Source organism: Pituophis catenifer, unplaced genomic scaffold (genome assembly GCF_029215685.1).
Source record: "Pituophis catenifer annectens isolate HBS135680 unplaced genomic scaffold, rPitCat1.0.hap2 SCAF_2, whole genome shotgun sequence".
Taxonomy (NCBI): domain Eukaryota; kingdom Metazoa; phylum Chordata; class Lepidosauria; order Squamata; family Colubridae; genus Pituophis; species Pituophis catenifer.
The window spans coordinates 279193886-279209481 of NW_027256882.1; the positions used below are offsets into that span (position 1 = coordinate 279193886).

A 15596-nucleotide genomic window follows, 5' to 3' on the forward strand; every position below is an offset into this window, starting at 1 on the left:
ACAGCCTGTTTCCCTACTTCTGGTGGGCCCAGAAGGCCCGAAAATCAGCTGGCCAGTGGGCGCATGCGCCCCAGAGTTGAGCTGGCGTGCCCACTAATATAGCTCTGCATGCCACCTGTGGCACGCATGCCATAGGTTCACCATCACGGCTATAGTCTCTGCTTGATTCAAATAAGAAAAACTCACACAGGTGCATTTCCACTATGTGAAAGTCAGAGATGGGATAATTACTTGCTCATTAGGTAATCTACAGCTTGTGAGGGGTAAGTTCTACTCCACCTCTAATTTTTCTGCATGTATGCACACATAGACGATTCTTTGCCTTTCAGCTATTTCTCCTTCGGTATAAAAGAAGCTGGGAAGCAATGTTTTAATAAACTTTCAAAATGCCACAGATGGAGGAAGAGAAGAGAACTGGCTATCAGAAGTAATGCCATGGGAAATATCTAATTAGATACTGAGAATGTTTCTGTAGCAGGAGTGTTGGCTGAAGTAGCCGAACAACTACAGAAGATACTCAAGCTGGGAGAATGGTGGGAATATGCAATTTATTTCATTACCAAGGTATGAAAATGTGTCTACGGAGATTCTCAGAGTCCTCCAGGTCATGGTTGTCCCAAAGATGCTTTTTCAAAAGGCAACTGGACTTTCTTTGTTTTTCCTTGAAGATGTTTCACTTATCAACCAAGAAGCTTCATTTTTTTTCTTCAGAAATTGTCTTCAAGGAAAAACAAAGAAAATCCAATTGCCTTTTGAAAAAGCACTTTTGGGGTATGGAAGTATGGTATCTGTAAAGTTGCATAAGGAATCTTCTAAAAGCAAACTGTACCCAACCTAAAAGCAGAAGCATCTCTAGCAAACCCACCAAGGCCAAAATGACAAGAGGTGTGAGGTGATGCCACCATGCAAATGCCACACTTGCCCATTTGCCTTCTAACATTTAATACAAGTATTTTCATCATGACATCACATATGTTTTGTCACTTGCTTTGTTTTGTCACCATCCGTCCCTGACATTCTGAAAGACTGATATCCTTGACAACAAAGGGAAAAGAAACGAAGATAGATTTGAATAAGAGAGAAGGCGAATGATATAGATTTGGCTGGATAAAAATATTATTACCGTCGACTCTTCACCCCCAGTGACCGTGGAAGAACGAAGTCTTCTAGATGGGCCACTCGGCTGTTAAATAATAATAATTGTTATAGTTAAGGGATGAACAATACACTAATTTGAAATAATGGCATCTTGATAAAACATTTTCATCTTTATTTTATAGCAGAGAACAGCAGAAAGGTCAATATATATATATATATATATATATATATATATATATATATATATATATATATATATATATATATATATGTATATATATATATATGCTTTTAGCCACATCATTCTATTGTCTATTACATACTAGCCCTCACTTAATATGTAGAGACTACAAATCATAGAATTCCTTGCCACCATAGTGGATGGGTATGTATATATCAGGCACCAGAAAAGAGAAGGCAATGTGTCCATTATCATGAATTTTTTCTCCCCCGCAGAGGATACAAAGACAGTACCTACAACAGGAGTATGAACAATTAAATGAAGCAAGTTGGATTTGGCCACAGTCAAGGCAAAGATTTCAGTAGAGTCAAGCTGAAAAAGAAGAAGCTGAGCGTGATGATTTTCCCAGAAAAAAATCATATCAGAACACAGAAGAACAGGAGGAAAAAAACCTTAGCTGCTAAAAGGAGAAAAATGCCGTGCAAGTTTTTGGTATTTTTTTTTTTTACTGTTTGATCACATACAGGAATCCCAGATTAAAATAATGAAGAGTAATATTCTTGCCCATGAAATTTGCCACAGGTTAGTGTGAAATTTGTACTCCCAGAAAAAAATCCTTGTGGAAACAAGATAGAGTAACTGAACAAAGCATATTGCAATATAATTTTCATATGGATTAAAGTGAGAGAAGACATATTGAGGACTACAGCAAAGCATCCAAGCCAAAGACCTAATTTAGAATTACCCAAGACCTACCCGTAACAGAGAATTATTCAAGTTTGCACAGAAAGAGGAATGCGTAAGTATTTGTTTGATCCATATCTAATGTGAACCAGCCTTATCTTTTCTATCTAGGACAACATCTGTTCCACTTCAAATGTTGGACTGCAACATATAGCAGCCCAATTAGCACTGAACCACAATAAACAGGTTCAATGGGGTTGAGATTCAAATCATGTTGAAGTGGCTCACAGGATTATTGATATTTTGTATTGTACCTGTGAACTCCAAAGTTACCAAAAGCATATAAAATACGTATTTCAGGATAAAATACACATAGCAATGACTATTTCTTGATGAAATACTTTCAAAATACATACACTGAAATTTCATATTTTCATATTTTCATATTTTCTTTTTTAGAAAATAACTAGAGTGGAAAAACACTTTTTCAAGGGTGACATACACATTTTAAATATATCCCTAAATAAAAAGGAAACAGAAGAGCATGGATTTGCAAATGGATTGATGCAAAAATGATGATAGCAAGCTGCTTAATTGGGCTTATTTGTAGAAGAAGAGCAAGCAGAGCTAGTGGGCAGAGTTAAACATGTCATTAGCTAAGTGTCCTTACATTGCCATTGTCCAACCTCTCTTAAATTCCATTGACCTTATCAGGCACCAATTTAGTACTGAACTTCAATTGACCAGATTCTTGTGTATAATCTTGAATAAAGCTTCTGCCCTCCCACCCCCCTCACCTGCTTTTCTCCTACCATTTCCAGATATGGTTCCTCCTAGTAAGCAAGAAGTTATTTTATTTTGTGTTTTCAAAATCAGCTTGATGCATAGGAATCAGTGGTGGGTTGCTACCAGTTTGCCCCGGTTCAGGCGAACAAGTAGCAGTGGTGGCAGGAGGCTCCGCCCACCCACCCAGACGTCATCAAAAACGTTCTGCGCATGTGCAGAAGTGCAGCGCACTCGCACACCCCCAATAGCAGACCAGTAGCACTGGGATTTGAAACCCACTACTGATAGGGATGTCTAAAATATGAACACACTGCCATTATGTGACCTGGGGGTGGGGGAAATTACCCCCAAAATAAAGTGTGGTATCTCCAACCTCAGGTGAAATAAACCACAATCAATGGTGTTCATTTTAGAAGGAGAAAAGGAAAGGAAAATTCAAATAAATCAACAATTTAAAACAATTATTTAAATAGGAAAAAAATCCCAACTCCAGTATTGTGGAACTAGAGATGGGAAGGCCTGGAAAAACCCCTGGAAAAATTGGGGGTGGGGAACTGTTTTTTAAAAAAATTTCCACTATTATTCCAGGCCACTCTGTGTGGAATACATAACATTTAAAAAAAAATTACATGGTTGACAGGCTTCATAAAGTTTGACAGAAAAACTTTTTAGAAATGCTCTTTCTGCCTCTTTACAAATTCCCTTATCCATCTCCCCTTTCCTTATAAGCTCTCTTGAGTCCCCCTCTCTAGCAGACTCCTACATTTCTATCTTTGCAGAAATGACTACAAACTACATTAAAATCACTAATCCAAAAGTGTCTGGTTTTTAATTGAAATGGCCTTCATTCACGGACACGAACCCACCGCTGACCTTCTTTCCATTTGGAAAGGTGCTGAATGGTGCTGATTTGTACTTGGCCCATTTCTGACCATTTTTTTTTAGACTGGGCTGGAAATATTGTTGTGTTATTGTGAAGAAAAGTACATAGTCGCCACCAGGAGTGGGAGCTCAACTCAAGGGCAATAAGTTTTGGTACACATGGAAATACATGCATGGTTATTATAAATAATCACCATCCAAATGGAAAAAACACCAGCATTAAATTTCAAGGATGGTTGAGATCCTCTAAGCCTATGTAGTAAAGTGATGATACTACCATCACAAAAAAAGATTTCTCTGGCCGGTAGAAATAATATTTTTGCTATGCATTTATTGAAGTTAACCAGCCTTTTGATTAACCTCTCTTTCCCAGAACTGAGTATTGATATCCATCGCAAAAAACAACAACAACCCTCCTATGCAGCCAAAAACATTTTAACACAAATGCATTCCTGAAATTTGCTGAATAAACAAACAAAAACAACAGCCAAGAAACGTCTACTTACCAGTGATAAATGGGATTGTTCAGCAACAGCATCAGTTACACTACAAGATCGCAACCTTGCAGAGGGATCTCTTTGCTGGAATTTAAAAAAAAATATTGTTTTATATACATTGTGGCTGCCATTTTCCCCTGGCATCCTATGGCTACTTTAGCTTCCATTCAGCCACTTGATAAATTTACCTTTCTTCCACCAATTTACCCTGCTTTCGCTCGATTTGATTGCCAGAAATGTTACTTTCCATTTCATGAACAAAACCTTGAATTCAATTTTAAATGGCAGAAATATATACATTATTAATTTATATGTCATATAAATTAATATAGTATTTGGAAGGAGCCAGAATGGACAAGAAGATAATGGTACCCTTACTGGAAATTTAATTTCCACAATTCTGGGCGGATTGTTGATAGGACAAAATAAATAAGGTGGAAAGCTAGTCATGACTGAAAGAAAAAAAAAAGATTATTTCATGAACATTCACTGTCTCCCATCTTCAGTGATTCCACTTATGGTATTATTTATGGAACAACTGTGAACAATCTTCAGTATTTTCTAAGGATGGTACACAGAAATAACTTAAAATCTTATGAAGCATCTTGCAAGATTATGAAGATTCTTACAAGATTGGTGAAATCTTATCTCCAATAGTTTTTTCTTTTAATGAACTCATCATAGGAATATTCATTTAAGCAGAACTTTACAGCCTTCAGACAACAAAATAATCTTTTGTGGAATGATTTCTCTGTGCTTAATATCTCTATTTGTTGAGGGGCTGCCTTGTTAGCCAGATAAGATGTAAAACTCATCTGTTGCCTAGAAGGTCTTAATGAAGGATCTTTGTAGGAAAAAGGATTTTCTTAGGAAAAAGCATAAATAAGTCTTCATAGAATACACAGATTTTTTTCTGTGTTCTGTATTCTATGACTGAAATCATAAGCAATTCATATCAAAAGGATCACAATGCAACATTAACAAAAATAGGAGCACAATGCAATATTAACAAAATTAAAGTGGAGCTTTAGGAACGTCAAATTTATTTTGATAGATTTCAGTTGAAAAATTCGTATTACTGGAAAACTAAATGAAATAGAGTGGATTTAGAGGGAATTTGTAAAGTGGATTTGTTCTTAACTCTCCATTAGATTGAACTATTATAAATCTATAGTCACAGCTATCATTAGAAGCTTGGTTAAGATGGAAATACATTTCCATTTCACTATTCAAATACAAGGATAAATTTGCTCTATTTAATGTTTTTCACAGAAAGAATAGAGACAAATTCCAATGTGGTTCAGATTAAGTCTATTTATCTTCATCTTCATAAATCATTTAGCATGTTCGTTATTTTTTAATCATAGGGAACATTAATTTTACATAAAGAATTTACATCTGGAAAGTCTTAAAACTTTGGTATTAGGATTTAGGAGAGGAAACTTAATGGAACTAAGAATGCTTAAGAATTCCTTGTAAAGACATTCCAACAAATCATAAAGAAATGGTTTTGAAATGACGAGCAGACTAATAATTTACTGGCAGCATAATTTTCCCATCATACTGCATCATATCAATCTAAATCATTTTAGACTGAAATCATAAGCAAGTTTTGGTAGCAATGTCCAAAGTTTTTGATTAAAAGTTGAAGAAATTGAGAAAAATTCACAAAATGTCTTTAAAGAGAATCTGGCAGTAAGACAGCTGCTTGAACTTCCTAAAGTACACAAAACAGAGCAAAACTGGAATACTTCCTAAAAGTACACAAAATTAAGAAACAAATTAAATGTAGATTATTAATAGATTTGTTTTTGTGAAGGACTGGACAAGGAAAGCACAACATTGGCTCAATGGTAATCCACAATGTGGAAATGGCACCGAAGAAATAATTACTTCAACAATTTTTGTTTAAGAGATCCTCTAATAAAGATCAGGCTTAATCATACATGGGCACTATTTAGTATTGATAGTAATACAAATTTTCCTGATAGATTTATGCCCATCGACTCAAATGTCACATAGGGTAATGTTTTTATTCTCCTCAATTGTATTTGTTTTAACATTTTATACTCCTTTTTAAATATAATTTTTCTTCTTCATTATGGATTGCGTATTTTTGTTCTTTCATAATATTTAATTTTGTAGAGACATTTGTTTAGGTTTTTTCCCCATTTTAGTTTTGGAAAAAAAAATATTTTCCACACTTTGTTTTCTTATTACAGTACTTATGCTAAAAGGGCAAGGTGATGTGTTGTCCTTTTAAATGTATAAATAACAATTTTCTATAAAACAACCACAGATTAAAACTTGTTGTCTGTCGTTTATAATTAAAACATCCTAGTGTAATTCTTACACTCACTGGTGTAATATTCATCCCAGCCATTAATGCAATTGTTGAGTTAAGAAATCAGGCAAAACAACCTTTTGATGCATTAATATAATTATCCCAATACACAGGTGTTAGTATAAATTTTCCAGTTGTATGCCACATTTATATATGAAAATAAATTGTTAAAATTATGAATGAAGACAAATCTACGTGTCCCAGGATAATGTTGCAGGATTCAATCTGGGTGGGTTGGTCAATGAGAGCAGAGGTTTATCTAAAGAAGTTATCTGAGGATGGGGAAGTTCAGCACGAGTCTAAAAAAAACTAAAACTAAAAACTAAAACTAAAACCTAAACTAAAAACTAAACCTCTAGTCCCTGTGACTGACCCAGATTGGATTTTGTTAAAATTATTATATGAACCTCTAAAATTAATTTTTTTAAAAAAGGAAAGAAAATTCCACCTGCTGTTTGTTTTACTTATCTCAATGAAACATTCAGAGAACTTCTATTTTGTTTATCAAGTTCGCGGAAGTTATGAGTAAGCATAAAATCTCTTCCAAATGAAATCACAATACACATTTAATAGCATAAATATTATTACTCAATTCTGGTCTTTACTCAAAAGTAGGCTCACTGAATTCGGATCAAAATTGCTTTGACTTATTTCCTCAATTCAGTGTTTTGCAACCTTGACAGGTTTAAGATGTATGGACTTCAACTCCCATGATTGGTTGGGGAATTCTGGGAGTTAAAGACCGTACGTCTTAAAGTCGCCATGGTTGAGAAACACTGGCTTAGTTAAATCACTGTCAGGGTTCCAAGTAACACCCCCAATGAAAGGAGACTCCGGGGCTTGAGTTTCCTCAAAGTTCCATTTTATTAAAGATGTCATATTGGCACATTTGGGAAAACCCGAACCTGAAATCTTCCAGGTTTTCCTCATCCAAAGGAAAGTTCAAGTCCCTGCCCAGCACCCACATGCCCATCACATGGTCCAATCAAAGCATCATCCCAACTGGAGATACCTCCCAGTTCCAACTCTCCAGGTACAGAGCAAGATGTCCTTGACTCCCTGAGAAAGAATGTTATTATGGCTATATATCACCCTTGCTCCATACAATCCCCCACCCCTCCCAGTTTCCCACAGCAGTAAATGTGGCAGGCCTGAAGCTCCAAGGCAAAAGATGGCTTCCAGGTCTGACAATCACTGAATTCTGTGGAAATTGCCCTCAGGGTAAGTATGCTTTGCATCATAATTATGGTGCACTGTAGAATGGTCCAATAATTTCAATTAACGAAGAGGAACAAACGTACACCCTTGTAGCCCGAACCACCATATCCACACAACATTACCAGTTGTGTTGACTCTGAGGTAAGTTCTACAAATCAGAATAAGCATGTTAGAAGAGTAGTAAAAGAAATGTTCAAGTCTCTTACAATCATAGAAGAGAGTTGTTCCCCATTTGAATCAGGAGTGATCTGAAGTCTTCTATTCAATTCCTCAGAGAACTCCTGAGGGCTGGTCCGAGAGACAGGGGAAGCAGGCGGAGGGGGCAAGGACAGGCTTAAGGAATCACTTGTGTTCACTTCTTCAGAAATGGTTTCCCAAGGCTGAGAAAAAGAAAAGCCATCAACAATGAATATACCAATCTTCTCTACAATTTGCATGGCTATCAATTAAACCTAAAAATCAATTATATACCTTTAAGACTTAGAACACAATTAACATCTGACAATCAGCTTTGGCTCTCTCTAGACTATACTTTGAGCATTATGTAAGATATTGTTTCTCAACCTTTGCAACCTTAAGGTACAGTGTATGGCCTTCAACTCCCAGAATTCCCCAACCAGCATGCATGCTCACTGGGGAATTCTTGGAGTTGAAGTCCTAACATTTTAAAGTTGTAAAGTTTGAGCAACAGAGGGAGAAAAAAATGAAGCTGGCAAGTAGCAAAAAGCAGGGTTCTTACAAAGGATGAAAAGTTGTAGTCCTCCATAGACTACAAACTATAGATAGGAATCAAGGAAACTACGAGAGGTTTATTTATGTATTTATTTATTCAATTTATCTGCGACCCATCTCAACCACAAGGTGACTCTGGGTGGCTTACACTGTTAAGAAGAATAAAACATGGCAACAATATGTATACAACAGGAGCAAACACTATTAAAATATGAATTATCAGCTATAAATAAAGCGAAAAGATGGGGGGAAGGGAGTAGGCCGAACAGGGAAGGAGGTGGGATCTGTTATTAATCAATTAACACCTCCAGCATGACGCTCCCCCATTGAAGCCAGGTCTCAGGATCTTGTGGAAGTTCAGGAGGACGGGAGCTGATCTCACTCCTGGGCATAAGATGTTCCAATGGGTAGGAGCAAAAGCTGAGAAGGCTCTTCTCCTTCAGGTTGTCTCCCCCCCCTCTTTTATATTTATGTCCTAAGATGTGGATCACTGAAATATTTATACTTCCGAAGAGTGGAGGATAACATGTGACCTAAAAAATACACTTTGATGGCTATTAAATGCTCCATAAACTTATAGAATTTATTCCTTTTGCAGAGTCTATTCAGAAACTCAATCCTGTTATTCAGGTAGCTTACTGTTGCAAACATAGCACTACTTTTCTACAGGATTTTGGGTTGGGAATGACATGTAATCTGCTGGTAGGGGGCACTGATTGGCAGTTAAATGTTTTATTGCACTTTATCTCTGATGGCTTTTTATTAAATGATTTTAGCAACTTTACGCCTTTTATGTTGTTGATATGTGAACTTCCTGGATTCATTTTAGAATACCGTGGCATATACAAATTTCAATCGATTAATGAATTCAATTCAATTTTTGTTCTTAGCCCAAGTAGCATTAATAATCAGAGAAAGCTGACATGCGAGCAAACATTTACATTATTTTAACATCTGTTCTTTAACTCTCCTTATTTCTGTACTTCAGTCCTACCTTTGGTACAAATTTCATTTGAAAACCTGAAACTCCAAATTAAGCCATTTTAAAGGGTCATTTTGGCTTAAGTCATGAGAAATCAGGGTGGTACAGAAATTTTTAACAAGGCAATAAACAAACAAGTGAGTACATTCAGTTGGGCAAAACTATGAAAGGATCCATTTCAAATCCTGCACATACTTCAGGGACATCACCACTGTCCAGGGGCTCAGGGTCCAAATCCTCACTAATGTGTCTCCTTGATCGAAACCTTCGGTGGGCAGCCTCTTGATTTATCTGCCTGATGTTATTGTCAGATTCAGAAGCCACATCCCTGAAATGTCAAGGGTTGGTGAAAGAGGCATGAGTCAGAGAAGGAAGAAAGACATCATTAGCTGAAATACTTCCAAGTTAACACAAACACACAGACACACAGACACACAGACACACACACACACACAGCTATTAAAATGTCAGATCCTCTCAAGTCTCTGCTGCATCTGATACTTATTAATAATGGGAGACAAATGATAAATTATTTCTTCAAAATCTCTGGCAACTCAAATTAAATAATGATCAGTTTGTCCTTCAAAGCAAATAAAAGCTTGTAGTCTCAAGCTATTAGCGTGATTAAGGGCAGATTTCAATAATCAAAGAAGCAGCAATTAAGAACGAGGTCCAATGTCCAAGCTGATACAGCACACATGATGCCGTGTATAATTTAAGCTCATCCTGTTGAATTATTGCTACAACTGTATATGTTGTGCATCCTCTTTAATTCAAGAGAAGATCATCTCATGCTCCATTGCTTTTTTCTCTGATTTTTTTTTTTTTGAAGAAAATTGGTTTAGTGAATGTTTTAACTTACTACATCTTTAATAATAGTTTGGTTCTGCATGTGAAATAGAATCTCATGAACAATTTTTTCTGGGAATTTCTCACTCTCCTCCAAGATTTATTGGATAAGTGGATGATTGGGGGGCAATAGGAAACAATAGAAGGTTAAAAAATACAACCCTACAGTCACAAAGACATATTTGTGTACTGGATGATCACAATTATTTCATATAAACAAAATTTGGACACAGTAAGTTATATATATTTTAGCAATAGCACTTAAGACTTATATACCGCTTAATAGTGCTTTTACAGCCCTCTCTAAGCGGTTTACAGAGTCAGCCTCTTGCCCTCAACAATCTGGGTCCTCATTTTACCCACCTCGGAAGGATGGAAGGCTGAGTCAACCTTGAGCCGGTGAGATTTGAACTGCCGAACTGCAGCTAGTAGTCAGCTGAAGTAGCCTGCAGTGCTGCACTCTAACCACTGCGCCACCTTGGCTCTTTTAACTTTTCCCAATTGAATAAATAAAAAAACCCATAATTTTGAAAAGGATCTGTAGATTACTGTCAGGCAACATGTTGTCTATGCATATATTTCTCAGTTTGGTTCCTGGCATTCCCAATTAAAAGTTCACACAGAAAACCTATATAAAACCACCACTGGTATAAAACACCATTCTCAGAATAGAGAGAGCTCAAGAAAAGTCCATAATTCCTCTCTTCTGCCTGGTCTGACTGTACCAAGAATACTGTTTCCAATTCTGGGCACTATAATTTAGGAAAGATGCTCTCAAAATACAGGATTTCCAGAGGAGAGGACCCAAGATAATAGGGGCCTTACTTATGATAAATGTCTGGAGTTCTTGAGTGTCTTTAGCCCGGAGAAGACTGTAAGGAGACATGGCAGTTATCCTTAAGCTTCTGAAAGGCTATCATGGGGCAAAATTGTTCAAATTTATTTCAGAAGACAGGAAAAAGGAAGCAGTGGATTTCAATTAGAAGGAAGGAAGGAATTTTGGTTGAATATCCCCGAAAAAAATCTATTGACAACAGCTATTTAGCAATGGAACAGTGTACTTAAGAAATTGATGGATTCTCTTTCTTACAGAGACTGGATGGTCAGTGACAGTCGTTTGGAGTGGATGATAACCAAGGACTCTTCCAACTCTCATATTTTATAATTCTAGAATTTCCAATGTGATACCTCATAAATATTTCTGACTACAATTATACCAGCTAGTATGGTCAATGAGTAGGAATATTGGAAGTTGTAGATAAAAAGACACTCTATTGTGGAAAGCTGGAGCAGATCATATTGGGTTCAAGGGAACAAACTAACTAACTTGTTATGTTCAAATACTTTTACCATTAAATATATTTCTTGTTATAATTCTTTTATTTGGTTTAACACTTCTATGCTTCAATTACTATCAATGTCACAATCTTGAATTTAATAAATCAATTTTCCCTGCCATTCTGAACAACACAACGATTTTAATAATTTGGTAAACAATATTCTATCTAGATTATTTCTACAACTGTACGTTATAGGGACCAATGAAGATCAAACAAACAAGCTGAAAAAAAAATCACATGGCATAATGACTCAGATTCAAAGGATAAACAAAACACTTTTGCTGAAATATCTGTATCATAGTGGACTGAAGCAAACCAGCAAACCATTTGCTTGTAAAAAAAAAACACCTAATATAACTTTATATGTGAAGAATTTGTGAGTTAGAGGCTAATGAGCTAGTTTTTCTTGCCTGCCTCATAATAATCATTTGCCCTTCCAAAAGCATTTCCAGAATTCTCTTTGATCCTGTCCATCCATTTGCTTCTAGTTCAATCTCTACTTTATTAGTATCGGCCTTTAGATGTTCAAAGGCATGCAAATCATGAAATGCTTGAGAATAAATCTCACGTCCAAAGAATGGGCTGGTTAATAATCACTATTTCATCACTGCTTCAATCATTAAAAAAAATCAGAAACTAGAGGCTACTGAGTTGTCTCTCTCTCACTCTCCATATATTGAGCTGTTGCAACAATGAAAATCCACAGCCTTTCTTTAAAGCATTAATTTTATTTTGAAATAAAATCAAAACTACACACAATGGTAAAAAAAGAATATATATATATAAACCATTTTTGTTCCTTTTTACAACCCTGTCATCTCTTAATTCAGGCAGAGTCAGGGCAACTGATGGAGCTGAGTGTTTACTGGATGGATGCCCTTCCTGACGCCTACATGGAGTTCGTAGCAGATATATTTTTCTTTGTGCCCTAAGAGAGAAACATTTGTTGCTACTACCTAGGATTGAACTCTCAACCTTCCGAGTGGTATGCAAGCTTCTTCACCGGTAGGCCCACACCACTCACATCTAAAAACCCAGTAATGGCACTAAAATAGGAACAAGGGGAACTATTTTATTTCAGTCGATAGTCTACTGAAGCACTATAAGCAGAATTTACAAAGCATAGACAGTGGTTCATAAAGTACAAGACCAAAAGACGGAAAAAATAGTGGATCTTTCCCTTTGTGAAGAGAAGGAAGACATGACAACCTGGAAGGCCGCACTAAAGAAAGCCATAAATCTTTCCTACCATTCCAGTATGCAGGTCATGAAACAAACACAAGAGCAATTTCGTGGAATGTCAGGAACAACTTGTTACTAGTAAGAGCAGTATCAGTAGAATCCATGAGCCAGAGAGGCCATGAGCGCCTTTCATTTATTTTATTTATTCATCAAATTTATTTGCTGCCCATTTTGTGGCTCAAGGTTATTAGGAATAAGACTATTACCTAACTTGTTGGGTTGGCAATATATAAACCATCAATGTATGTTTGCAGTGTATTGCAATTGTATTGTATAGCTTTAAGACTGCTGTATTGCATCATACTGTGTCCTGATTGGTTAGCTTTGTTGCCAATGTCCTTAAGAGGGAGCTAGAAACATGGCTTGCTCTCTTTGTTGTTCTTGCTCTCTGATATGTCTATCTGACTTACTGTATTACTGTTTGCACCTCCAGAAGAACTGTTTACTGTGAAACACTACTACAACTGGTATAAAGACTTTGTTTATTGGACTGTGCTTTATTTTTCCTGAATGTAAACCGTAAAACGACTCAATGTATCTGTGTGGTGATTGTGCTTATTCCTAACTACCCTCAACCGCTTTCATGTGCACACCCTTGCTACTCAAGGGTTATTCCTTAACAAAGGTGACTCTGAGTGGCTTTTCAATAAATATGCACAACCAAAGATTACACATCCATTTACTGGAGATTTTACAAGTTGGAATCTTGTACTAGCTGGCCCCTTCAAAATAATTCTATCAGCAAAACATGTGCAAATCATGAAGCTGAAACTTAATCAGAAAAAAAAAAGATGTATAGAATGTGAACAAAACCTTAAATACCTTTCCACAGAAGAAACTGAATATGTGGCACTGTGTTATTTTCTTTAAAATGAGAATTTCTTCTAGCTGAATAAATGTGTACATCTTTAACGTCTTCCAGATTTCAGCAATCTGCTGTGTTCAGAGGTTTGCTTGACAGGCATTCACTCATAATGCTCTAAAAATGGTTTATTGTAATATGACTTTACTATTCCCAGAATTGTTTACAAAGGTCTCCACACAGGCATCCAGGGTTGTAAAGTTTAAAATCACAAAGAAGCATTAAAAGTGCCATTTAATGTGGCAATATTGCTGGCCATAATCAGGAGTCTTGTTACAGAACTCTGCTGAACATGCCAGCTGAAAGTAAACATCTAAGTTCATCTGCCTTCCACTCCTTCCAACAGCATAGGTAGTTCTCAACTTATAACCATTTGTTTAGTGACTATTAAAAATTAACATGGTACAGAAAAAAAATCCAACCAGCCCAGTGGTAGTATTCAGGCAGTTCTATCTGGCTCAGGAGAACCGGTAGCGGCAGCTGTGGTAGGCTCCGCCCACCCACCCGGATGTCATCACGTTCCGTTTTTGACACTCTGCACATGCACGGAAGGCTCTGCGCATGTGCGTAGGTGCGGACTCACATTTGCGAACCGGTAGCGAAGGTAAGTGAATACCACTCTTGAACCAGCCCCTCCGAAGGCCCATTTCAGCCTGCAACGTGCCGGAGGCCCAAACAGAGTGTTGGAGGGGTGGATCAGCCCCTCCGAAGCTCCATTTTGGCCAGCAACATGCAGGATGAATGTTGCAGAGCCTCTGTGGTTGTTCGTAAAGGCAAAAAACTGCCCTGGTGCTGCAAGATTCATAGTTTCGGGATTTGTTCATAAACGCTAGGGGGCGCTTATCATGTAACTTCGAACGTTCGCTAAGGGAACGCTCGCAACCCGGGGATTAACTATATTGATTAATCAATTTACAATTTTCAAGCTGTTTACAGATTCTAGACAGCATACCCTGAATGACAGAGCATCAGGTATAAAATACAGAGTATTTCATGTATAATTTAACTCCCCACAGCAAAGCTAACAGTGAGAATTAAGGCAACTGTCATTCTAATTTGCCCCATGTTAGAGAAGGCTGCGCTCAATGAAAACTAAAACAAGGCACACAAATGATGTGCCCAGATAATGCCTCTAAGTATCAGGAATGAAAGATGCACTGAGATTGTCAATGTGTCTGGCCAATATTAATGCTCAGAGAGGGAGGGAAGGAGAATAATGGCCCACTGTTCTATGCATTCCTATCAGTGCTCTGTAGAACAATTATCTTTCCTATAAGAAATCTGACCTCAGTAACAGGATAATACATTTCCACACAGGGCATTCCAAATTTTATGACTGCTGAGTGCCATTTCCTTCACCCTTGGCTTTGGCTCTGGCCAAACAAATGTTGATCATAATTTATACCATTTGGCTGGGATTAGAATGGACGGAAGAAATGGAAATGTATAGAATAAGAAGGCTGTTATTATCTGGGTAGGGTTACAGGTAGTCCTTGACTTACGACCACAATTGAGCCCAAAACCTCTGTTGCTAAGCGAGGCATTTGTTAAGTGAATTTTGCCCCATTTTACAACCTTTTTTTAAAACCAAAGTTGTTAAGTGAATCAAGGCAGTTGTTAAGTTAGTAACACGGGTTGTTAAGGGAACCTGGCTTCCCCATTGACTTTGCTTGTCAGAAGTTTGCAAAAGGGGAGCACATGATCCCAGGACACTGCAAACGTCATAAATATGAGTTAGTTGCCAAATCTCTGAATTTTGATCACATGAATATGGGGATGCTGCAATAGCCGTAAGTGTGAAAAACAGACATGTCTCTTTTTTTCCAGTGTTGTTGTAACTTTGAATGGTCACTAAAGGACTATCTGCACTTTGTTGCAGCATTATTTTATTGTAAACTG

The 15596-nt window shown here is 37.0% G+C and overlaps 1 protein-coding gene across 4 annotated transcripts in view; it reads right to left on the reverse strand.

Moving 5' to 3' along the window:
* The window catches only part of NEDD4L (NEDD4 like E3 ubiquitin protein ligase), a 143964-nt gene that overhangs the window by 52669 nt on the left and 75699 nt on the right, over positions 1 to 15596 (reverse strand). For 2 of the 4 annotated variants that reach the window (XM_070938920.1, XM_070938919.1), the window contains exons 6-9: positions 9600 to 9732; positions 7897 to 8070; positions 4138 to 4212; positions 1124 to 1183 (exon numbers count right to left, since the gene is read on the reverse strand). In XM_070938920.1, coding sequence (XP_070795021.1) covers positions 1124 to 1183; positions 4138 to 4212; positions 7897 to 8070; positions 9600 to 9732 — 442 coding nt within the window. The remainder of the gene's footprint in view (positions 1 to 1123; positions 1184 to 4137; positions 4213 to 7896; positions 8071 to 9599; positions 9733 to 15596) is intronic. The other 2 variants (XM_070938922.1, XM_070938921.1) reach the window with 1 other exon arrangement.